This window comes from Zosterops lateralis, assembly GCF_965231275.1.
Source record: "Zosterops lateralis genome assembly, chromosome: 1".
Classification (NCBI taxonomy): Eukaryota; Metazoa; Chordata; class Aves; order Passeriformes; family Zosteropidae; genus Zosterops; species Zosterops lateralis.
Window position 1 is genome coordinate 123,111,821 of NC_139762.1, and position 26,296 is coordinate 123,138,116.

At 39.5% G+C, this 26,296-nt stretch overlaps 1 protein-coding gene across 1 annotated transcript in view; it reads left to right on the top strand.

Moving 5' to 3' along the window:
- Positions 1 to 4,990: 4,990 nt before the first annotated feature.
- Positions 4,991 to 26,296, top strand: part of ZC2HC1A (zinc finger C2HC-type containing 1A) — a 34,649-nt gene continuing 13,343 nt past the window's right edge. Inside the window, exons 1-7 of the mRNA XM_083867174.1 lie at positions 4,991 to 5,238; positions 16,495 to 16,568; positions 17,291 to 17,407; positions 17,617 to 17,752; positions 20,775 to 20,923; positions 21,777 to 21,876; positions 22,585 to 22,693. Of these exons, the coding sequence (XP_083723300.1) occupies positions 5,223 to 5,238; positions 16,495 to 16,568; positions 17,291 to 17,407; positions 17,617 to 17,752; positions 20,775 to 20,923; positions 21,777 to 21,876; positions 22,585 to 22,693 (701 nt within the window). The 5' untranslated portion in view covers positions 4,991 to 5,222. The remainder of the gene's footprint in view (positions 5,239 to 16,494; positions 16,569 to 17,290; positions 17,408 to 17,616; positions 17,753 to 20,774; positions 20,924 to 21,776; positions 21,877 to 22,584; positions 22,694 to 26,296) is intronic.

Below are 26,296 nucleotides of genomic sequence, written 5' to 3' on the forward strand. Positions count from 1 at the left end.
AGACAAACACATAAAGTACTCTGTGGAACTCTCTGGCTTTGCAAAATCAACTTTGCAACATTGTTTTGTTTCTCAGTAATCTCTCACTTTTGACTTGTGCTATGCTTTATAAAACAGATTGTGTCCTAAACCAGCAAGCTGAAGCATGGAAGTGTGTTGGAAATGAAACACAAAGTGCAGGGGATTTACCAAAAGTTAATTTGTTTGGCTCAGTTATTCCATACTCCAAATTGCCCTCCTATTTTTTTTTTTTTTTTTAAACTAGCCCGCTAGTGGAACTGTTAAAAATAACATCCCAACATACAAAGACTGTTATGCAGGTTGCAAAAGCCAATATATGGAAATAAGAAAACAGCAGAGGTACTATATGCAATGATAAAGTCAGTCTCTGGTCTCCTTCTATTACTGGCTCCTCAGCTAGAGAAAATTCTACCCCACAGCTGGCAATCTAGAATTTAAATTCATATTTTCTTTGTCTTTTGGATATTCTTATAACTAATTTACTCTTATTTTTTTCATTTTAGACTCAGCTTTATAAATTGAGCAAGACATGTCTGAAACAGCAGAAACTGTTTACTCCAGTACTGCTTACCAACTTTTATTGTGGTCTCTGGTCTCATTCTTTCTAATATGGGACAACCACAGCAAACAAAACTATAAAATCCTACTGAAAAATAAAATGGATTGCTAAAAAGATTGATAGCAAAATCACAATACTCCATTCCTGAATATAAATTGTGACTATAACCCACAAAAGAACAAAAGGCATTCTTGCAGGAATTCAACTGAGGAATTATTTTAGTAGGAGAGTAATCACTCTTGTCTGTAGTCCTCAATTAATGTTAACTGTAAGAAAAAGCTTATTAGGAATATTTAAATTTTAAAGTCCCCCTGTGCAAGCATATCTGAATTCCCAGAAGCTAGTTATAGTGCAAAGTGTATTAATTAAAATACAGCTTTGGGAGTTCCCTCTTTATCCAGTGTTCATTATTAACATGAAAGATAGTGGAAAGGTTTTGATTTTTTATAAAGATTTTAGTCATTGTGACAGGGATTCAAATGGTGAAAAAGAGCATTTGTAATGTTAATGAAATTCTGATCATTTTACAGGACTTAGTATTTTTTTGACACTTCTGCCCCAAACAAATGATTCACACTGCTTCACAAAAACCAAGGGCAAGGCATTGTCAAAACTCTGGATCCTGGAGTCTTTTCCTAAAGTGACTAAAGATTTGGAATAGTACAGTGTAGAGATTTTTCTATATTGATAGAAAAGCCACATTCATTCCACAGCTCCTCTTGGCTTGTCTAAACTGTTTATCAGATTCATAGCCCATTTCCCACAGCAACCCCCCTTTATTTGGAGTGATGGTTGGATGTATGATTATTTTTAAATGTCAGAGCTTTTTCACATTGCATTTTACCAAATATATCCTTTACCTTTCTAGGGATCTCTCACACAAGCATGGTTACATGACAAACAGGGCTTACACATAGGAAATGAGTCGAGTTTATTGTTGCCAGTCAGGCTGTGCCAGCCATAAATATCTCCCAGTTACAAGCAAGCAAAGAGACAATTTTACGTCTCAGTAATACACCTGGGACCTGTGAGGACAGTCCTCCAATTCTTCTGCAAGAGGCCTTGACATATTCTGGCAGAAAGATTTGGTGTCACAGCTTCCCTAAGCTTTGAAATTCAAATCTTAGACCACGATTCCATGTTTCTAGGCACTTTTGAAAATGCTGACTTCTGCAACCAGCAATCTAGACTAGCCTGTAACTTTTATTTATGCCCACAAACCATAGGGAAAATGGGTTTTTCCAGTTTATCAGAAACTCACAATTTATCTCTTGTGATTTATTGCTGTGGGCAAACTCCTTTTTTTACCAACAAAAAATGAAAAACTGTCCCTTTACTGGCCAGCAGAAGGAGACCTGAGTCTTTCTGGAAACTGTTAGGTGGCCTCTCTACACACCTGCTAATGCCTGAGCATACTTCAGACTGACTTTTACCTATCTTCTTTGGAATTCTTTCTGGAGTTTGGGCATGGGTAGGCATGACTGTGCTAGTGTTTGTATTTCAATCCTTTAAAACAAGTTTGAGTAAGGAAGACACAGGTTTTGCATTTAGGGCTGTGTTTTCCTGATTCTTCTCAGAGACATTCAGAACTCTGAACACTCAGGACAGTAGGTCTTCAGACTGCATTACTTTTTAGAGGCAAATATTTCTACCATCACTGCTGACACTGCAAAACAACTGATATGGAAGAGGAGCTAAATATATACTAGTGCTCACAGGCTTACCATAGCACAGCAAACGTAACCTAAGATGTATTAATAGAAATATTCCCAGCAGAGGCAAAGAAGTCTAGTGAAAGCAGTAAGACCACCTCTCTGGGACAAGTTAAGATTCTGATCACACATGAAATATGAACTAACATGGAATAGGCCCAATAAAGGGTATCATGGTGGTTATGGAAATGGAAAGCATAGCTTCTAAAGACAGTTCAGAAGAGCTCCACTTTGTTTAGGCTAACAAGTCAAATATGAAACAGAATGGATGCTAATTCTCTATAAATGCATCAAAGAGGAAAACAATAAAATAAATATGCCAGAAAAAAATGTTGGCTCATGCATACATTATGCTAACTAGTAGTTAATAAATTTAGCATATGGTTTGGAAAAAAAATCATAAATGTTATAGGAATGTCATTGCATCACAGACTTGAGTTTGACACAAGTAGGTCTATAGAAGGAAAGGCCTTGGGATTTTTTTCAGTATGAAGGTAAATTTGTGAAGGCATTCATGTAGTACAGTGGCTATGATCACAGAGGACTAGTCCCCTGTTCCCCACACAGACACCACAGTTAAAAGACAGCTACTTTTCAGCATCAGCAGTCCTTTAAAGTATGCTGTCCATAGTTATAGTTGCACAACATGTTCATACACGAGCCATAAGAGCCAAAAGAACCTCTTAGTTTTGCAGCAGAATCCTACTCTGAGGCAGATATTGACGATTCACTTGTCTCTTACCCTGGAACAGACAATACGTTTGGCCAAGCAGATCCTGTAGACCATATCAACTACAGAGACAGATCTCAATAGTCTGTGCTGGGGAAGTTGACAGCTCAGATGTGAACACCACACAGCGTACACACTTAAAGGTAGGTGACCTGAAGTTAATGCATTCCCCTGTTTTTAACAAAAATAACCCCAAAATTCAAAGAGAAACAATAAGCCAAACCAAACAAAATGCACCTCTAATATGAAACCCTTTACTAAACTGAGAACATTTTCTCCTCTGGTTTTGAGTTTGCAATCCATATATGGAAATATCACTTCTGGTACACTATCCTAATGGTTAGTTTTTCAGGAAACACTTGCTAGCTATAGGCTTATCTAAGTTCTGGGTTAAAGATTTAAAGGATCATTTGCAAAGTTTAGAACTTTGCAGCCTGGTGGCAAAACTACTTACTTCTGGCATGGCCTGTAATTTTATAAGCATAAACTCTAGAGACCAAAGGCAAATCTGAGATGTACTTTTACTTAATTAACTAGAAAAATTGTAGCTGGAATCACCATATATACCCAAGCTTTTGGTCTCAAATGATGATTTTAATAATATATTAGTCATGATTTACATGCTGGCTGTTTGCCATGCAGCATCTGGATCTATTTGTTTTGTGCTAAAGGGATGCAGAGATGACAACATGACCATAGTCTCTAATTTAATGTAGTTTTCATGTATTTGTTTCTTTGTGTTTCAATCACAGATGTGCTGTGATAAAGACAGTGACTGTGATTCTATGGACAAGGGAATCTGTATCAACCAACTTGTCTAGCATAAGAAGGGAAATTATTTACATGTGCCTGTAAAGACAGTAGTAATCTCTAAGATTTATTGTACATTAGCAAAACTTTATTAGTTGCTCATGGCATATTGCCACAAGAAAGACAAATAAAAGATCTTAAGAAGTAGTTCTAAAATAATGGCTTGAAGAAATAAATATTGAAATGCTTTGGTTGCTAAAAATGTGGAGACCTTTTGTAAAAGGAACAGAAGAATTTCCATATGCATCAACCATTATGTATATTCATTAGCCAATGATAATTTAGTAGCACTATTTTCCAAAACCATCCATACTCAAATGTTATCCTGTAGCAGGAGATTCTGTCAAGATGCTAATCTTATATTAGCATCTCTTTCAGTTATGAAAATAACAGGGGGGGAAGGGTGGGGGGCTCCATTGTCTGCAATTATTTTCTGGACATGAACCTGGAAACAATATTTTCTGTGTTTTTCCTGTAGTTGTTCTAGTTTTCCGTAAGCAAGGGGACACCCAGTAAGGCCACACATCAGCACCCATCTGTTCAGTACTGGGTGCTGAGGGTGGAGGGTGCCTGGCACCGTCCCAGTTGCTGCTCTTATCCATCCAGAGACGGATGTTTTATCCATCCAGAGACGGATGTTTTATCGACTGCGCCGTCATTTCTCCTGATGTGCTTCGCTTTGGTCTTCATGTTCAGGGAGGGTCGTGGAGTCTCCCTCTCTGGAGATATTCTAAACCACCCGGACTCGTTCCTGTACCACCTGCTCCAGGTGATCCTGCCTTGGCAGGGGTTTGGGCTGGATCATCCCCCGAGGTCCTTCCAGCCCTACCATCCTGTGCTTCACCTACAAGCGCTGCTCTTGGAAGGCGATTGGGACCAAGCACAACCTCAGCGTACGGGTTTCAGGACCCATCAGATCTCACCAGAGTCAGAACACGGCTGTTTTTTGCAGGAAGATGTTCAGACGCGGTGCCCTGCTCCCTGGGGAAGACCCAGCCTGGGGCGCGGCCTGAGGGCGGGTGACATCGCCCGGTCCCAGCGGGGCGGAGCGCGGCTTGCGGACCCCTGCGAGGGGCGGCTGGGGGGGCAGAGCGGACAGGGCGGGGCAGAGTGCGGCTGGTGGGGCTGGGTGCGGCTGCTGGGGCTCGGTGTGGACGCCGGGGCTCGGTGCGGCCGGGGCGGGGCAGAGCGGGCGGGGCGGTGGCGCGCCGGGCCCAGGGGCCGCCCTCCCTCCTGCCCGCCCTCCCTGCCTCCTGCCCGCCCGGGGCTGTGGCCGCCCGCCGCCGGCCAATGGGAGCGGCGGTTGTTGGCGGGCCGGGCGGTGGCGGCGTTGCCACAGCAGCGGCGCTCGGGAGCCGAGCCCAGCCCCAGCCCGCGGTCCGGGCGAGCCATGGAGGGGCTGGAAGGTGAGCGGCGGCGGGGCCGGGGCCGGGGCGAGGGGCGTCCTTTGTGTGGCGGCCGGGGCGCGCTCGGGCGGTGGCGGCGGTGGGAGCGGCGACCGGGCACCGCCTTTCCCGTCGGCGGAGCCCCCGCGGCCGGGAGCGCCGGGGGACGGCGGGGCTGGGGCGGGCCGGGGCCGCGGCACAGGGCGGCGGACAGGGCCAGGAGGCGGCGGACAGGGCCGGGAGGCGGCAGGAGCGGCTCCCCGCGCTTTGTCTGGGGCGCCGCTCGGCTCCTGCCCCGGCCCCTCCCTGCGGCGGCCGCGCTCCCAGCCCGCTCCCCGGGGCCCCGACCGAGCCTTTTTTTTTTTTTTTTTTTTTTTTTTCTTGCTAACAGATGGCTAAAGTGGGTGTTAAGATCCGCTTATCATGCTAGGGAAATGTTCAGTGCGGTGAAGGTATGAATTTGCTGAGAGGGTATTTTCAACTCTGTCCTGTGCTGGTTGAATTAATGAAAGCGTTCTTGCTCTCCGAAATGATAAGCTCATTTTTATCGATGGTGTCATCCATCATAATATAGGTATCAGCTTGGAATTCATGAAGTTACAGCTTGCAATCAGCATTTTTGTAGGCCTGTCATTGCTGCGTTTGGCGAGCTGCGTTAGCCATACTACTTAAAAAATACAGACCTGTTCTGAGAAGCTGTGCAGCACAGTCATTAAGTCTTCCATGTCCACTTCTCGCCAGGTAACTGAGTGCTTAAATAGGAGTAAGCACAAACTAGCCTTTTTTCTTTATCCCTTCTAGAACAGTTCAGGAAAACTGAAGTAATTTTCACAGAATACCTGTGTTCTGTCATTAGTAGATTTTACGGTAATCAGACCCTGTTCTTGAGCCCAGTGACTTCATCACAACTCTAAATTTGGACATAACTTGGCATTAAAATCCCAAGAGATTTCTTTGATTCACTCGGCATTCTTTGCTGACTGTTAATGCCTTTGAAATTTGAAAGGTGGTGTCTAGTGTTTATCAAATAATGCCTTATCAGGCATTCCAGCTCTCCAGACAATTGTATGTTACCTCTCCAAAAGGGCAGAGCTTGCTTTCATTTTGAGTAAACTGTGCATTTGAGCCTTTACATCATCTGCAGTGAATCTATCAATTGATTTGGCTGTGTGCTAATTTACCAAGGCCAGCTATACTTGCTGTGTTGTGTAAGCTCTAGCACCTTAGTTACAGGGGGTAGGAGAAAAATGCATCTACAGATAACAGCAGAATCCTGAAAAAACTTGTGATTTTTTTTTTTTTCATAAAATTTGTCCAGTTTCTGACTTTGTTGGAAATGGCTTATATCTTGTTTGCATTTCAGAAGGTACTGGTAGTGGAGGGAACTGCTAAATCATAGGTAAAATCTCATGTTTTACTGAACCTTTTCTTAAAAGTACTTTCCAAAGCATTTTTTCCATCATGTGAAATGATTCTTCTGAGCACTTGAGATTAATTTCAGAATAGCACAGGGAATAGGTCATGTCTAAAACTCCAGTTGTCCTTGCCTTGTGAACACTCATATCTTACACTGTTATCCAGTGTCCTTGAATACAGAAGTTTTTGAAATTGAAGAACAATTTTCTGCATTTTTATGGGTCCTTTTGTGCCTTGTTTCTATTTTTTTAAAATCACCACAAAAATAGTATTTGCATTTCTGCTTTAAAACATTTGAAGCAAGTGGGTTTGCTTTTATTTACAGTTTTTCAGTTTAGGCTATCTCTGTTCATGCATATTAGCTTAGGCTCAGATTAAGTTTTTGTAAAAAGGTCACCTTAGCATAGAAAAAACGTAGGCAAAGCCAATAATAATAATAATAATAGTGGATTATTTCATTGGGTATTATGCTTTTATTCAGTCATTGCTCCATTGGCAACTCAGAGGAGCGTTGCTGGTTGCCATCTTTGATTAAACTTATGTTTGGACGTGCAATTGCACAGTCATCCCCATCTGACATAGAAGTATGGGCAGCCTCTGAAATGTGCCTCAGCCTGCTGCCTTGTTAAATGAGCACTTAGTAAAATCATTTCCCAGAGCTGACTGGCTGCTGTGTGTGAGGGTCATGGTCATGGGGAAGGGCAGGACTTTATCTGCTGACAGCAGTCTCCTGGTGTGTCTGTGACAGTGGAACACCCCCTCAGGATTAAGATGCTCATCCTGGACTTTCCAGCCTCAGAAGCTGGTGCTTTTGCTTTGCTGAAAATCAGCATTATAGACGAAAGATCTGTTTTACTTTGGTTTATATAAGCATGCTATTAATAAGAAAGAACTCTACCCAGTTTATAATGATCCTTTTCAAGAAGTGGAGAGATGAATGTGCAATAGTTGGCATGTCGAACTGCGTCAACGACATTTAAAAAGCTAAATAATATTTTCAGTGTCACAGTTGCATTTTCTCACTATGTGCAAGTTTAAATGTTCTGTGAAATGGCAAAGTAGGTTTCTATGTCACCTAAAAGTTTCTTCTAAAATTTACTTTCATTGCTCCTTTAAGGCTGTTGCTCTATTAGAGTATTTTTTTTCAGTATTGTTATATTACTAGATTGAGTCAAGTTTGTACCTTTCAAGTTTTGTAAAAGTAATGAGTGCACACTTGTCATTAGAGGTTACAAATCTAATACTAAGTCTAAAGGCTGTAGCTCAGCATTTGTTACTTTGCAGTTTGTGTGCTGTTTGGCTGGTTTTAAATTTTCATTTAATTTACTGATGAAAATAGAGCAATTGACTGGCTCTGTCTGACGATGTAGTGATCTCTAAGGTGAGCTTAAAAATCCATTCATGAGTAGTTCACCATGTGCTGAATCTCAGGACCATTTTTGATGGATTAACATGTTCCTGTTGCTTTCACTGCTGGATGTCAAGAAAAAAGCTGTCACACTGGCGTGTTTGTTGCTCTCTGTTTTGCTTGAGCGAGATGGAGCCAAGCACTGAATTCCTGACTTCATTTAAGCCAGAGGCTTCTCTCCAGTCTGTTGTTTTTTCTGGGAGGATGCCTCCCCACCACAGCTGCTTGAGCCAACTAAATGCCACTTCCCACACTTGTTCACAGCTCATCCCAGCCCAAGGAATAAGGGGCAGAGGGGCAGCTGTGTCTGAGGGCAAAAGTGCAGCTCTCTGTGGTGGGTAATGGCAGTGCTTGCCCAGCCCCACGCTGGAGCAGCCAGGGAAGGCTGGTTGTGGTGGGAAGGGGACGGGAGGCTGCTGGCTCAGGAAAGAGCCTGCAGTGTCAAACCCAGAGCTTTGCCTTGCGGATCCGTGTAGGGACTGCGCTCTGGGCACTCTGGGTGTGTCCTTGAGGTCTCTGTACAGGATCTTCTGCTGAGAGCTGGGCTCTGCTCTGGGGCAGCATTTGTCCCTGGGCCCTTCCCTGCCATGGGGAATGTCTCAGATGCTCCACCCCTAACAGTGCAAGATCTCTCCTTTGAGGTTTTATGTTAGTAATGTGACTCTTGAGAGCAAGTGTTTATTCTTGCTTTGACAGAATTTCTGAATGCCCAATCTTATTTTTTTTTCCTAATAGTGTAGAAAAGTACTGGGTTTTAAAACAAAAATAATATTGATGTGAGTGTTCTTTTCCTTTTAGAGTTGATCTTTGTATTGCCTCACTAGATCCAGGCAACAGCTTCCTTACTTTGGCAGCCATTTTCTTTAGCTCTATTTGACTTCAGACTTCAGCTTTTATTTTTTTTAAGAGGTGTATCTTTTGTCCATTTTATTGGACACTGTTCTTAAATCAGCAACTTGGAAACTATTAAAGATTGAAACGCAAAACTAATATTAATGTTTTTAATAAGTTATTTGTCTCTGGTAACCATTAAAACACAATGATAAATGTGTCTTTGCAATGAACTGATACTTCACTGGGCATACTTGCACCTCTGTTCAGTGATCTGAATTTGGCATTTAACACTCTATAACTGGTGTATGTATTTCCTCTTTTTAAAGCCATTGTGTTTTAATTTTTTAATTAATGTTTATTTTACTTAAGGAAAAATCCCAAAAGCTCAGTTTAGGCTGATATGATGTGGGGAAGTGCACTACCAGAATATGTTTCACCTTTAAAGGAGAGGAAGTAGACAGGAATTTGAATGTTTCAGATTAGTTTCTTCGGTATCTTAGAACTAATAGATTTTATGCCCTTTTCTATATTTTTTAAATTATTATTTCTTGCATTTTTAAGTTAAATTGCAGAAGCTAGAGTGATCTACTAATTGGCTTCAATTGGTTGAATATAGTGGAAAGATGAACATACTTTACCTGCACACAGCATGGTGTGGTTGTTACCAAAAGCAGGTATCACATTTCAGTGAAACCCGGTTTCAGGAGTATGGTAAGCACTTGACTGGAGCATCTGAGGAGCAGGCTTACTTTCTAAAGAAATACTGAGGGAGGGGCAAACTAGAAATCAATATATTATAAATTAAGCTTATTATCAGTTTTTTTTAACACATTCTTTTTTGCCAATTAAGATTCTGCCCAATTACACTTGTGTTGTAGAGTGCATAAGCCCAGATTTGCTTTGGGGATCACTATTGCAAAACAGTCTTGGTTTAAGGCTGGTGTGAGAAGGCAAGTCTCTGCCTGACTGCCCTCACAGCCATCACAGGGTCTGTAGCCCAATACAGGAGAACAGTGTGCTAGTGATGCCAAAGCAGAAACGTGTAACATTTACATGGGTTTTGCAGGTCACACACTTTCTAGTGCTTCTAGTTGATCTTACAGCTTGTTAGTAGAAGGCCAGATGATGTGTCTGTAATTCAGATGGATCAAATAGTGCTGCTTGTTCACCCTTGGTTTAGTTGCATTTCCAGAGGCTTTGAAGGGGATGGTTTCCTAGATTTTTCTGGATGACCATCATGGCTGAGTGACTCTCTAGAATGCCTGTACATTAACACTCGGTATGGGAACAAATGGGAGGAATTGGAGGTCTGCACTCAGTTGCAGGGCTAGGATCTAGTTGGGATGATGTGTGGGTGGTAGGACAGCTCACAGGACTGCAGTGCTGTGGTGGATGAGTACAGGCTCTTCAGGAAGAACCAGCTGGACAGCAAGGGGGGAAGTCGCCCTTCATGTGGGAGAGCAGTGAGACTGCAATGGAGCTTTGCTGTAGAACCACCTGGGGGAGTATGAATCAGGCAGACCAGTGTGGGAAAAGCTGTTGTAGCTGTCTGCTAAAAGCCACTTCATGAGGAAAAATATGAGGTCTCCCTCATAATTGGAAGGTTCTGTGTATTCACAGGCCTTGGTCATCATGAGAGACTTCAACCTCTGAAGAAACTTTAATCTGCTGGAGGGACAGATCAGCAAGGTGCAAGCAGCTGGGAGGCTTCTGAGCCAGGTGATCAAGGAGCTGACAAGGGGGGGCAGTACTTCATATGTACAGACATGGGAGATGTAAAGGTCAGGGGCAGCCTTTCCTCCAGTGGCTGCAGGGTGGTTGAATTCAGGATCCTGAGAGGATGGAGCTTAGTAAATAGCAGGAGCTCAGCCCCGGGTTCAGGAGAGCAGGTTGTGACTTTAGGGATCTGCTTTCAAGAGTGCTGTAAGATACGGCCATAGAGAGAGCTGGTTATTTTTAAGAATGTGTAATGCGTCTGACCCATTTCCAGATTCGCTTTGTATGAGGAAGGAAGCAAAGAAAGACAGACAGTTGTAGTAAAGGGGAGTGCACCATGATGTGAGTTGTGTGTGCTGCTGTTACAATCATTCTTGACTGCCTGGAATTCATTTCTCAGTCACCTAAAAAACCTGTACAGAATCCTCCTCCAGGCTGTCAGTTTGAGGCAATGGGTCTTGCCTTGATGTGTTATTTTCAAGGAATGCAACAAAATTTGCCATCATCAGACTCATTCATGTTCAGTGCAATAACAGGGGTTTTGACAAATATTTCATTGTCAGTCTGAAAAGGCGATACAAAAATGTGCAGAGGTACTATGAAAGTCTTTTCAGCTTGAAGGAATGGATGTTACAATGCTTTGTGTTATCTTTTGGAAGCAGAAGTGACAGGTTTATACAAGACTGTCAATACAGGAGTACAGGAGAATTCATGGGGCTTTCCTATAAAATTGGGAGTAGATAGATAAAAGTAGATTGATCTGCTATTCATTAGACAATTGTGATAACTTAGCTGCTTAAAAATTTCAATGTGAATGGTTGAATACAAAGAAGCAGAGCTTACTCTGATTTCCTCTTCCTTTTCCTCTTTCCTGCGAACTGCAGAATAGCACAGGTGAGAAGGGATGTGCTTGGTGGGGTGAAACATGCACATCGTCATTTATCAAGCAGACTTGACTGAAGCATGGCAAGTACTGCCTGTCGTTAAGAATCACAGTCAGTGTACTTGCCTTACTTGCAGTTTTTTTTCAAAATTTCTTTTGACAAAATAATGCAAATTTGCGAAACTTTACTCACTATTGGAATATTTTTTCCTGCTTTGGTACATTCGTAAAGCAATATTTTCATTATGTGATTTAATTATCTTCAAAACTGTTTTTTTAAAAATGAATGCCCTAAAATAAAAAAATTAGTGCTCTAATTTAAAGAAATGTTCAAGGGTGTGTGCAGCCTGGTCTAGTTGAAGGTGTTCCTACCCACAGGGGTGGAGTTGGAACTGGATGGATCTTTAAGGTTCCCTTCCAAACCATACCATTCTGTGATTCTGTGAAGTGTTCCCTACCTGTGTCACTGAATTGGTATAATTTTTAGGTGGCTCTTGCTTGTAGTATTTGCCGTTGGTTAGGCTGTGGTTAGTTAGTGTGTTGATTAAAAAATATAACCCAGTCATTTTTGATTATTGGACATATGTTAGAGACTGGGCAGTCCTCAAAGAACCAGATGCTGTGGCTTGATGATACAGATTCTAACTAATGTGGGAAATGAGCAGCATTTTTTATTGTACCATAAATACGTGGAACTCTTAAGTGACAAATAGCTTGCTTTTGGAAATGAGAATGGAGTTATGCTAAAAGCAATAAATACACTTTTGCAGAAGCATTTGGAAAGTGCTCTTCAAGTGATAACTTCCAACACTTACAGATTGCTTGCTGGCTCCAAATAGGTACCTGGTCCTAAGGCAGGGAATTGTACCAGGGTGTTTCTGCATGTTTGAATTGAGACAGGCTTGATGATTCTGATTGTGTCTGTTGTCTGGCCTAAATAGTTTAGTACTGTCACGGCTGTAGATAAAAAGTATTGAAGGGCAGTCAGATTTTACAACATTTTGAAATACTGTTACAAAATGCACTCTTGTTTCTGCAATTTGTATCTAAATGCACCCACTACTTGGGTATACAGAGCTCTCCAAAAGAGAAAAGTGTAACAAAACTTCAGTTATTCAGCAATACTGAAGACTTCTGTTCCCTCTGGGTGTGAAGTCTATTTACACAATTGCTTTATCTGTAAACATGACAGCAAGAACAAGTGCTATGGCTGTGACTGTGTCAGATCAAACTTTTATGTATTGATGAGCCCACAAATTGTACTGAGAACTGGCAGTTTGCCCTTTCTGCTGTAAATCAATTGTGGTCTGTGAATATGAGAGGAGAGAAAGAAATAAGTTGTTCCCTTGAAATCTAGGTTTCAAGGAAGTCTAATCTCGTCTATAATATTGAAAGCACCGTGATACATCTGGAGACTGCACAGCTGTTTTGTCAGACTTAGTGGTCCACCCAGATTTTACAGCTAAACTCGCAACTTCAAGATCAGAAAGTGTAGGCAACTAGACTGTAACCATACTCAGAAGGAACAAACCCAATGATTTGGAAGTAGCTGGAGGAGGAGGAGCCCTGACAGGGCAGTTTACCAACATGAACAGTAAGATTATTGGAGTCCTGCTAAAGAGCTTCCAGTCTGGTGAAGTCAGACACCCAGCATCATACGAGGTTGTACACTGTGGTTTTATCTGAGACTTGGTCTCAGGGAGGCAGTGGAATAGGATGTAAAGCTCTCTATCATAGTTCTGGCATCACTTCCACTGACATACCACTTCTGTGGTATTCACATAACAATTTTGATCATATTTATCTATTCTCCAGATGTGTTTTGATTAGATAAGCAGTAATAATTATTTCAGTCTTTTTCCAAGTTAACTATATTCATTCATGTTTCATGCAAGTATCTAAACTGCTGGTGATTAGCGGTATTAAAGTTGGTAAAAAGGAAAAGAAGTGTAGCTGCTAGATCTTGGGTTTTCTGTGGCTGTATCACGAAAATGATTTTTTAAAGTCCTGCAATGTTGCTAAATTTGCAGATTGAAGAAAATTGCCATGACACTTTCTTACTGCCAGTTTCTGTTCTCAGACAAACTCCTTCTGTTTCCTGGTTTGAGTGTTCCTTTTTTTTTTTTTTTTTTTAGCCTCCTCCCCACAGTCCATCCCAAATTAAAAACCATTTCAGTTAACTTTTTTCAGGAAAAAAGTTGCAATAGATACCACGCATGAGCGTCTTTTTAAAAAACAAACAAAGCCAAAACTAACTCAGTTGCAACTTTCACAATTTTATTGCCATGTCTTACTTTTAAGTTATCAGATTTCATGTGGATAACTTTGCTAACGCTTCTGTAAGGGAAGACTTATGGACTCCTAGAAAGAAATGTTAAGGTTTTGTGGTTTTGGTTTGTTTGGTTTTGGGGGGTTTTGTACTTTAAAAGTGAGGAAAATCGCAGAGGAATTAAGAAGCTGAAGGGGTAAGTGTGCAAACATGAAGGACACTTGGCTTCCCATTTTCAACAAAATTTCAGGAACTTTCATTTTTTAAAAATAACTTCCTTATGTGCTTTGGGCCAGCGGTTTGTGTTACTCAGGAGGTGTTGGCAGTAGAAATAGCTCCAGGCAGATGTGGTTACCTGCCAGCAACAGGGGAGGGTGGGAATGCTGTACGGAAATCCAGCTCTGTAACTCTTAACTGCACTGAGTGGTAATTGGCATTCCTTGTGCTTTGGTATGTCGTATGTAAATACTGCTCAGTCAGGTGAGCAGCTATCAAGTCTGTTTCTTTTAATGAGGAATTTAAACACCAGCTCAAATTCTAGAGTTCAGTGAACGCAGAAGAAAACTTTAGGACATGTAGCTTCTTTTACTAAGGCAGGTATTTGAAAGAATTCTCTTCTCAGCCAAATTCTTAATCATATACTCTATACCTTATGTCAAGATCACTAAATCCGATTTATTTCAGCTAATTTATAGAAGACACGAACAGTGTTACTTCACATTTTTGGGAAATGCCTCTCTCACTTGTTTCTGCAGAGCTGAGGGTTGTATCAGAATGATGTCATCATAAAAAAGATAAAAAGAAGTTGAACGCTTTAGCAGAAGTGAGTTTGCAGTGATGTAGGTTATCATTATTAAGAGTGCTAGGGACTCTGAAGTCATGAAATACATGACTGTGATACATAACATGAAAAACAAATCTGCATATCTTGTATTTTTGCGTGGAGTAATTGAGAAAAGGTTACAGCCATCGCTGCTTACCCTTCAGATCAGTGGTGAAGTTAGGTTCCCAGCCATCTAAGCTTTGTACTCGTGTTCATGTGCTCAGGCTTGTGGATTTAAGAAAACAGACCTATGGAAAAAATTCCAGACATAACTTTTTTAAAAAAGAGTTTGAAAAAATACAGTTAAAAAACAAGTTCCTAGTCAATCTTCATAGCATTCAAGTATAATTCAAATGTAAGAATAGAAGAAAACTAAGATTCATCTGCATATTTTGCATTTTTCCTACTCCTACTTGTGTACATCTAAATGCACAGATATTTAGATATTTTAGATACAAAAGGAAGCTTGATTATGATTTTCATTTGTAAAACTTCGTTGCTGTCAGTGCAGTCCTGCTGTGCTGTGGTAAGGACAGGCTTATTCATATCTACATGCAAGAGATATATAAATTAATTAAACATATGAGCTAAATGTTGAAACTGCACTTTTCATGTGATTCATGATTCTTAAAATGCATTCTGCTTCATAGTATGTTCATACAACTAATATATTCTATGCAGTTACATACTGGGAGTGAATTTGCTTTAAGTAATTGAAAAAATCAGAAATAGACAATAATTGCTTATTGGTAATAGAGGCCTCAGTTTTAATCTTTGCATTTGGGCAAAAAAGGTTTTCAGTGGGAACCGTGGCAGCCTGAATCTATGTTTGTTTACTGTGATGTATTTAATTAAATTATTCATTTCTTTAAAACTGATCATACACTTAGTTAGGAAGTATGTATGTTTAGATGGAAAACAATTATCCACTGGGAAACTGGGGACAAAAACCAATCAAGTAATTGAGCATTCCTATGTTGATAACTTTCTTAGTTTAAGATGCTGCTTTGCATAAAATACAAGTCAATTTGAAGTGGTTGTATTTTAATGTGGTGTAAATAGAGGCAGTTGTATTGTCTGCAATAGCCAGATTGAGTACAGAGAAAGCTACTAGTAAGTCTCAAACATAATCCAAATTTACTGCCTCTTTCTTGATATATACATGATACAAAAATATCCCTGTATTCCTGTGGCATAGTACTGGGTATAGTAAATGGGAAACCCTGGAGTTTTTCATCTCTGCCATGACTCATTTGCATAATGCATGCTATATAAATATAGTTGCTTGCATAGGCCTTGATACTTTGACTTTTTGGTCTTTTGTCTGGTTCTGTGGATCTGTTGTATGTCAAATATGCTATTTACATTTTTGTTACCAATGCTTGAATAGCAACATCAGAAATACTTCTGTAAACATCAGTAATAATCTGAATAAAATACATAGTAAAAATAGCATTCAAGACTGTTTTCTTTATAAGAGAAAGTGGAGTAGATTAACTTAGTAGGGCAAAATAAATGATGGAATCAGTCTTTTCTGTAGTTGACACTAAATTTGATCTCTTCCAAAGACACAAGAATACCCACTAAATAGCTTTATTCTTGGTGTGTGTTCGAGCTGTCATTGGTCCTTACAGGGGAATTTTAATTTGCATAATGATATGCATTTTTTTAAGGGAGTGGAGTTATGTATTATAAATAAACAGAATTGCTGGTGATGTGTTCCTGGGCCTGACAGCTTCCAAAAGTACCCAAGGACTTCAGTATGTATTTTGCCTTTCTCATCTGCATAGTCTCTGCACAAGTCAAAGGATGTATACTTTTACAATAACAACTATTATTATGGCTAAGTGTATATGAGGTTAGCATTTTTGAAATAAAGTTTTGTCATTAATCACATTTTCTTAAAGAAATATGTTGGTTTTTTTAAGGTGAAGTTGCAGTGCAAACTGGTGATTTGTTGCCATGTAAGATTTGTGGAAGAACTTTCTTTCCAGCAGCTCTGGTAAGTGGTGTGAGCACTGTTGGCTTTTAGATTTGGTAAGTCCACATGAAAGTTAAGCAGTGCTCATTATAGCTAAATAAAATAGATTCTAGGTGCTTTGTTTTGGTAGGGGTTTTGGTTTTGTTTATCCCTTCCTTCCCAAGTAATTACTGATTCCAGTTGTCTCAGGTTTGAAGCTCCTTAGAAGGGGTTTAATTTTAAGATCCCATCATTTTCTGCAATACATGCCTCTAAAAGCATCTTTTCTAGGGTTACAGAATCAATCCTTGTCTTCTGCAGTTTTAAGTCTCAGCTCGTAAATGAAGTGTTTTGTTAGCCATCTCCAAAACTCCCTTCTCCATTGTTAGCAGAAATCAGTCGGTCCTTAAATGTGAATATGAATTTCAGACACCTATGGTTTGTTTTGCCACTCAATGCAAAAGCTGCCTACCTATCACCAATTTTTTATGTGCAAGGAGCAAATATAGATGCCTTCTATTTTTCTTTTTCATTATCAACTGTGGTTTTGTGACCCTGTATACACATCTGTGAATTCCTGTAGTTCTGTTTTAAAGGTTGTGCCTGGCATAAATGTTTGAGTGAAAACAGTGTGAGCATATTCATCAAGAGTTGGGGCTTTTTTTGCTAATTTTTATATCAAGAAAGAGGGAAATAATGTGTTAATAGCTTGTGTTTTCAAAACTAAGTTCTGTATTCTCCTTTTATTTTGCTTCTGCTTATAGAAAAAGCATGGACCCATTTGCCAAAAAACTTCTACCAAGAAAAGGAAGACATTCGATTCCAGCCGACAGAGAGCAGAAGGAACGGACATTCCCACAGTAAAACCTCTTAAGCCACGGGTATGTTATAATTTACTCTGAATATGAACATTTTAGGCATGCTGTATATGCATTTTGGTAAGGCTTATTTCTGCTGATAGTTTGTGTTAATTAGATCAACTAAGATTTGGAGAAAATCTAACTATGATATTATGTACTAAAATAAGGTGCATACTTAGCTTCAAGAAAAACCTTCAAATATACAAAGCTTTCGTTTTTTTGCCTCTTAGCCAGAACCACCCAAAAAGCCTTCTAACTGGAGACGAAAACATGAGGAATTTATAGCAACTATACGAGCAGCCAAAGGACTTAACCTTAAAGATGGTGGAAAACTCCCTCCACCACCTCCACCATCATATGACCCTGGTATGTAAAGCAGTCAAGTTCCTTAGAGACTTTTCTTTAAGTTAATGTGTAGAAATTTGAATTGAAAAGGAATTTGTTGGAATACAACATTCACAAGTTCTTGAAGATGAGTTATTATCCCTGTGCAGATACTGGGTTGTGACTTTGGGTCTGGCTGGCTCACATCCTGTGGAGCTTTCAAAGCCTATGACTTTGTTTTTAACATGTAGAAAGATAGCTGGAGCCAACTTGCAGCTTGCTGCTGTCTTGTAAACCACAGACTGGACAAATTGTTTCAATACCCTGTTTGGGCTCACAACAGTAGAACTGGTCACAAATAGCAGACTGCCTTTTTGATGAGCTTGTATTTACATTGTGGGAATGTACTTTTGTGTTCTTCAGATATAATCTGTCCCATTTCTTGCTGAATTCACCTTTAGTTTCATGTATGTAGTGTATGCCTTAATGCCTCCTGTAGTGAGGGTACTTGTGTTCTGAGTATGTGAGATGTGTGGTGTTCATATTAGCGAGGGCACGACAGGGTACCTTCAAACTGAGACTGGGTTGAGCGTTCAAGCAGTCTGATGTGAATGAGAAGGAAATACACCTTTCATTTAACTTCTGAGGTATGATAAGGGTTGAAGAATGTATTTCTTCCTCTTGTCCTAAGAGCTAAACCATTGGATTAGCTGAATGGCTATTTTCAGAAAGATTAGGGAAAAGCATGTGTTTACTTCTGCCTGTCTGTGGTCAAGTGAGGATGTGAAGTGTTCCCGACCCTGTTTCTTTACAGGAGATGTGTTATTCCAGTATTAGGATTGTAGTTAAGCATTCACTCTGGGATGCTATATTATTCACAATCTTGAAAAGCCATAAAGCGTATTTTAAAAAGTAAAGCCATCTTAAAGTCAGTAGCAAATGGTGTGGATAAGAATCACAAGGCTTGATAATGGAAAGAATCATTAATAATTTATATGGTATATCTATAATCTGTCTAGTTGTTGTTGCTTTTTGTCTCATGGCATCATCCTGCTGCAGTGGGTAAGACTTAAGAAGAAGAAGCCGGGAATGAAGAGACCATGCACAAAATTTTTAGTGGATATTCTTATTACAAATAGAGCAGGAGCAGCTACTGATTCTACTTTTCACATAGGAGAGTGGGAAGATTGTGACTGTACCATGATTGTATCCATCCTCCCCTATTCAGCTCTGTCTTGGGCACGCTTGTTTCTGGCAAGCAGCCAGTCTTTTTCCTGTTCATGGAAAGAGTCTCATATTCATATTTTCAACTTAGCTGCTCTGAGCTGCCAAATAACCAGTGTTGCTGCTTCTTCCATCTCCTCTTCCATTTTTTCTGAGGAAATGCAGGATCGCCTCAGGTTAAGAAGGACCTTAAGTCACCCTGAGCTTGACTGCATATGTCTACTGCCCTCTTATTTTGATTAGTTTTTGTTTTATATAGCTTAAATTGAATCCTAAAACTTCCTCTGGACAGCATGAGCAGTACTTTCAGATAGCTAAGTGTCTGACTGGTACTATGCATTTTACAGAAGGATGAAGATACAATTCCTGGTTCTTGAGAGTATGCATTCATCCTCTACAGTCTGATGCATTTGTGGGCTTTGAAAGTTTTCTATGGGAACTGAGCACTGCACTAGCCAGAAATGGCATAATATCTATCATTTCACAGCTGTTTTACTATTTTTTTCTTTTTTGCAATTTCATTGGAATAATTTTGGTTTAACTACATAGCTAGAAACAATTCTGTTCCTGATTTTTTGTCTCTTAAGGTGTAGTTGATGTTCGGGTGTTCTGATAGTAGCAGAGCATATGTAAAATACATAAATAAAAAAATGTTGTTGTTACCCCATGAGATTCCCATGCTGTCACTTCTCTGTGTTCTTCCTCTTTCCCTAGCTCACACTTCTTGGGTCACAGTTCATGGTTTAGTGGCCATTACATCATTTAACTTAACTCATAACCCTTTATAAATATTTAAAAGGACAAGTATTTAAGACAGACCTACTGCATTTGGACTAGTAACATGTAATCCCAAGCTTCCTTTATATTTTATAATATCTAATTGTAACATGGAGGCAGGAACTGCTGAATTTCATCTCATTTTCTTCAATGCATTTCTAAAGTGACCTAGAAACACACTAATTTAACCTGCTTTGCCAGTGTCAAGCTTTTTTAAGTTGATGCTTACATGGTTTTGAATACTCGAATTTGGAGCATACAGCATTAATATCTCTAGACACTGAAATACCCTGTTGTCAGAATCTGCAGTCCAAACATTATTTTCCAAGAGCACTGTATTTTAAGGTGTGTATTTCCAGCATATAGATGATATATCTTTTAATATTTTAAGCATTTATGTAGCTTTTTCTGGTTTTTTCCCCAATGACAGTAATATTCCCTGTATGTAATACTGTTTACAATGTGAATAAATGAATCTTGCAAAAGTAACATGGCCACCAGTTACTTTCTTTTGCATGTCTTGAGAGAGAGCTCCTAATTTTGGCCAATTTTCTTCTTTTTATTTGTTTATTTGTAAAAATTCTGATTTTTTTTAATGATCACTTCCAGTATTAGAGTTAGTATTTCTCAGTTCTTTCAAAGCTGCCAGAAGAGACAGATCTGTTGTCTTTTGCTGCTTGTGTGGGAAAGGTTTTAATGTATTCCCATAGCTTGATCAAACTGAACTGTTAGTGATTTTTTTTAAATTTTTGATTGTTAATTTGTTTAGCTTCTTCTCCACTTCCTTCCAGCTGATCTCTCTGCCATGTCATTGTACCTCTTTGGGTACCTTCTCTGCAGAATAGCATCTCTTAAAATGTTTCTGATTTTGCTTAGATTATTTCTAATTCTCAGATACTCTTACCCATCAAATGAGAATATGCTTTTACCTAGCAATCTGTGTTTATTTTCAGATTCAAGAAGCCATAATTTCCCCTGGAGGAGAGGCTGGTCTTTAAAAGACTTTAAAACATTCTCATTTTTAAAACAGATTTTTAATACTAGATTTTTTAATGTTTTTAAGATTACATTCAGTGTCCATACTGTCAGAGGAGATTTAATGAAAATGCAGCTGACAGACACATCAATTTCTGTAAGGAGCAAGCTGCACGTATTACTAATAAGGGGAAATTGGCAGCTGATACCAAAGGGAAACTTCCTACTCGAACACAGGTAAGCTATAACACTTTTCTTAACTTGTAACTTGGATTCAATGTCAAATCAAGCTTTTAAAATAGTCTGTTGCTTTTAAAAAAAATTAACCATTTTAGTCTGTAATTTTATTATTTGCACCACCACTAAGTATGGACAAGGTTTTTGCTTTCTTAAACTGCAGAGATCCTTAAGTCAGATGGCAGCAGTTGCAAAACCAAAAGTAGTCACAAATGTAATTGAGAAATGTGCAAATGAGAAGTAAAGATGGGAGGAGGAAACAGAGATGCAGTTTTTGTAAAGGAAGTTGAATTTCTGTTGTGCTGGTTTCTAAACTCAATTAGAGACTTGGTTAAGGGGCAGTCAAAGGTACCTGACTACAGGACATCTGACAGCAGCAGTGTGGCTAATTAGAGGGTTTAGAGCGATTCAGGTGTATTACACAGTATTTTGAGTCAGTGTGGGGTCCAGACCACACAGATGAAAGTAAGATATGGATTTGAAAGACAAAAATATTTCTGACTTAGAGTATTCTCTTTTAAATTAATTGGTAATGAGATGATACTTTTAATCTTAACTTTAGCTTCATTCCAGCTATGGAAAAAGTTGTTAAAAGCTGTAGAAAAGAAAAAAATGCAGAAAGACATACAGTTGAACAACAAAGCCACTAAGTTAGAGAATGTTTCCTGCTAGTATCATCTGTAAGTATTAGAAAACAGACTATCAGAAACCATTTACACGTTCCCATACTAGAAACAGATTACCTAGTAGGAAATCGTATCTGTTCTCCCACAGTACCTGGAAGAACTACCTGTTGTGTTATATAGATAGCTTGATTTAATTGCTTAAATTTCTAGGTTGTATTTTGTTACAGTACAAACCTGCTCCAGTTAAGAAGATGGCTTCTGTAGGATCAACACCATCACCATCATCACGCTTACCACAGCCAAGTGGTGTTAGCAAAAGTGGTGTAGGTATGAAACGAATGTTGTGAATTGTTCCATGTCCTTTCTAAATAATAGTTCTCAAACTATGCACAGTCTGCAAACTATGTTTATTTGATATAGTGGTTTGCAAAATCACATTCAAAATAAATTCAGAAGGGGCACTGATTGCCATCTGTCTAAAAAGACTCTTGAGCACTTAGGATTCTGGTTTATATATCAGGTCAATTTTTTTTCTGAATTGAGTATGAAAAGTCATTCAGTGTAGTAATGCATGATTGTATCGAATACTGATGTCTCACCTGAAATTTATCTAATACTTAATTCTGTAACTAATTTGTCTGCTAAATATTATCATAAATTGGTGAAAATACATAGTCAAGGCATGTATATTATAATTATGCAAGCAGTAGTCTAATTTGGGTTTCAAATATCATTGGATATGAAACACGTTCTGTTTGTACATACTTCAACTTTTCATTCCCTTTTTTTTCTGAGGAAAATATTAGAGATACAGTGTGTTTTCTTAGAATAAAATACTATGTCTCAATTACATATTTTCTATACATTTTTGAAACATATTGTCTTTTTGTATTATCTTGATATTGGCTCATATCTCTGTATTTCTAAAACTCTTGTTTTGGATTTTACAATTAAAATGTGTTTAATAAATTGTATCATTTCAGCAGCAACATCTTATATTTTCTTATATTTTCGTGCTTGCTTTTCACCTGCCAGGTACCTCTTCGAGTAAAACACCATCTTCATCTGGATCCAGTGGGGGCAAAATTCAGACGTTGTCACCAGCTCATAAAAACTCGCCGGGAATGGTGAACCCACAAGCAGGGTGAGTTCCACCTAATTTTGTCATTCGTGCTTTATTTCGTATTTGTTGTTCTAGTTCTAGAAGTTCTGGTTTGTTTCACTTGTCTTTTTATTTTTTCTTATGAACTTCAGAAGTAGTGTTTTACATTTATCCTTTATCCGTAAATATAGCTGAAGTTTAAGGAACTTTGGAGAAGGCAAAGGTTTTATCAAGTTGATTTAACAACAAAGGAGGTCAAGAGATAAAAATAAAGTATATTAAAAATTACAGAATAGGGAGAAAGTGGTTGGAGCAATGAATTTTTTATTGGTAGAAGTGAAGGGTCTTAAAAAAGCAGAAAACATTAGGCATAATTTCCTACACTTCATGGAAATAGAAGAGGCTTCTGCCATAGACTACAAGGCAATTGTGACAGGATCTTCTCTCTTAGCACAAAAGGATGGAGGCTTTCTCTCTTCTCTTTCCTGTCTTAAGAGGCAACACAGGAATAAGCACAAATAAAACAAAACCAGTGCAGTTACAACAGCAATGAGTGCTACATGAAGATTATTAGAGTTCAGTGTAAGTGCTGTTTGTGATCAAGGCTGTGACTCATGCTTTGCTGGAGGGGTTGACATTTCCCAGAATTTCATAGAGGAATCTGTGGAAGGGATTGAAGAAAAGTAGTGCAATTCTATAGAAGTTTGAGGAACACCAAAGATCACTGAGAACACAAAACATAAAAGGAAGTGATTGCAATTATAACACTGATGATTAAAAAAGATTTATTCCTATAAAAATGAATAGCCGATTGATGAAGACTGTATAATGTGAAAAAATAAAAAAGTCTTAAGCTCATGAGGAAGAAAAAGGACGTTCTGAAAACTCATAGGGTTGGACAGCAATAACAAAACAGAGATTTTTGGTTTATCACTCTTGAATTTTGCAGGTTATGCATGAATGGGAATTACAGCTCTGTCATGCTTCCCTCCTAATCCCCTATGGCATCAGAATTAAATTCTGTCCCTCCTTGCTCTATCTACTCATGATAATTGTTTCAGACACAGGTCACATTCAGAGTTCATAGGTTGACAGATGTCTTTATTTCTTTTTTTATTTCCCCCCTCTCACTAGTCTTTGGTTAGCTTCACTACCATTTGTAGGCATCTATGCTGTGACTGTCAGAAAATCTCAGCCCCTTATTCAATGATTTTCTTTATTTCTCCATTTTTAGAAGTTGAATTAACACCTACTGATGAATGACAAACAAGCATGTCTGCAAAAATAGTAAAAAAGTCAGCTGAGATCATTTGAAGGCATGTTTCTGAATCCAGTGGTGTAACCTAACTGTCTGTTGAAAGTTCCTTATTGAAGTCCATATTTATCTGTGAGGATGCGGCAATTTTGGTCTTCACTTGTTAACACAGAAGTTCTATTTAATTTTACCAGTCAGTTGCTGTTGCAATAAGCATATGAAAATTGGTAGAAAATAAGCCCCCTTGTGTTCTAGATGTTCCTCAGAAATCAGAGGGTCTAGGTGCAGCTTGGCTTAATTTCTGATTATAACCAATTGGTTATAATGGCTGATTATGTTCAATAAGAACTTTTACAATTCCAGATTCACAAATAATGTAGTTTATTGAAGCAACAGATCATTGTCTTGTTAGATTATTGGTGATAAATGCAGTAGATCTACAAAATATAAGTATTCAGTGCTATGTATAACTGTTCCCAGCTATACCCTTGATCCAGCTGGAGGTGCAACTCTTACCAAAGAGTCATCCCTGCTTTGGGGAGGGCAGGGAGGAGTAAGCCCATTGTCTATGAAATAAGGTCGTGTTCTCAGATTCTAAAAATGGAGGACTTCAAATACCAATTATAGACTTTTCGGAAAAGTGAAGGTATGACTATAGTCAAATATAATTGGTTACCGGTTACTGTGGTCCTAGTTGGTGGAGAAGCAGCTTTTTCCTCATTTTCATATTGGTAGGTGTATTCTCAATATATTAATTATCTTTGGATACCTTTGGCTGAATTGGTTGTAACAAAGAGAGCACAGATCCCTAATAATTCAGTATTGTCCTCCACCCAGGTGAGGGAGCAGTGAAGGCCAGCTGACATTACTTCTGTCAGCATGTTACAACTTCACATCATTATCTTCCCAAAGGTACAGATTTGTAACAGAGGCTGGCTGTGCATGGATAAGGTGGAGTGAGGTTGTTACCGAGGCCTGGTGCACTCCTGTACTTCACTGAGACACCATTGGGCTGTGAGACCTCTGCCTCACCCCAGGCATCATTCAGTTGTTAAGCCTTGCTCCAGCCTAGTGCAAGATGAGCAAGTGGCTTAGCTCACATTTTTGCTCAAACAGCCTCATGAATTCTCCACAAACTCACAGCATCTCTGTATCTTGACGTAGTAAGTCTGGAAATTTTCCACAGTTGTTCACTGGACTTTGTTTTTGGTAGCCTTCCATTTTCTCCTCTGTTGGTTAGAGAAAGAACATGATGAAGCCAAATAGCAGTTGGGGAGATGTTTGCACAGGTTTTCTCTGTTTATGCATTCTGCTAAGCACAAGTGGATGGCTCCTGCTTGGCACAGCTCTCAGATAATGATCTCTGTTGAAAGGCAGTAAACGTTACCTTGGCTTACAACCTCAATTGCCTGCACAATTTCCAGATTTTAAGAGTATGGGTGTGGTGAGTGTTTCTGCCTGCAGTCCTCCTCATTGCGCTAAAAAACTTGTTCTCTTCTGTTTTCAAACTAGCCCTTATGGTATTTTCTGCTCATACTAACCAGTCTTCCACAGGTGGCTGTTAAACGTGTCTTATTCCTAAGTGTTTTATCTATGAGCTGGCATTTCTTTTTCTAGCTTCATTACATTCACTTCTGGGGACAAATTTGTCAGAAGTTACATTGAAGCAAAGAGGTGTAAGAACCAGTTCATAATGGAAAATTTCCGTTCCTCAGATTGCTCACTGGTGATAATTTTGGCCTTAATTATCTCAACTTCTGCCTTAGTATTGGGGCACCAAGGGAAACTGTAACTTCAGGGTGTTTTTTTGGATATTACTACAGTGTGTAACCTTCCATCTTTTGTTGGTAATTGTAGATTTTCCAGAGCGGTAATAGAAGAGAGGCTTTCTAGTAGAACTAGAATTCTATTGTGCCGTGTCAAGGATGAATGAATTCTTAGTACGAGGTGATGGGACACTCTGCCTTCAGCCCAGCCGAGCTGCGCGGAGGGGGCGGAGGGTAGGCTGTGCTGAGCGCGCAGTGCCGCCCGCGCCCGGCAGGTGGCGCTGGCGCAGCGCTGCCCGGCCCTTGGGGAGCTCTGTACGGGGAGGGAGCTGGGAATCATCGCCTGTAAAGCTCCTGTGCAGCATCGCAGCGCACGCTTTTACTTTGCATGCGCAGAAGTGGAACCCTATTTTATGAACTCATTTATTGTAAGGTATTTTTACTGTGCGGTGTCCTTTTGGTTTTTTTAAACTTGAATTCTCCTGCTCTGCTCCCCAGGTAAAGGACTACTGAGGGACCACAGCACAATATCATCAACATAAGCTATGTTAGTGCCAGTGAGGCTTACTTTGTACGTGTAGATCAGGATGCATCAGCTTAGCTCTGCTGTGAGTTTTCTTTTTC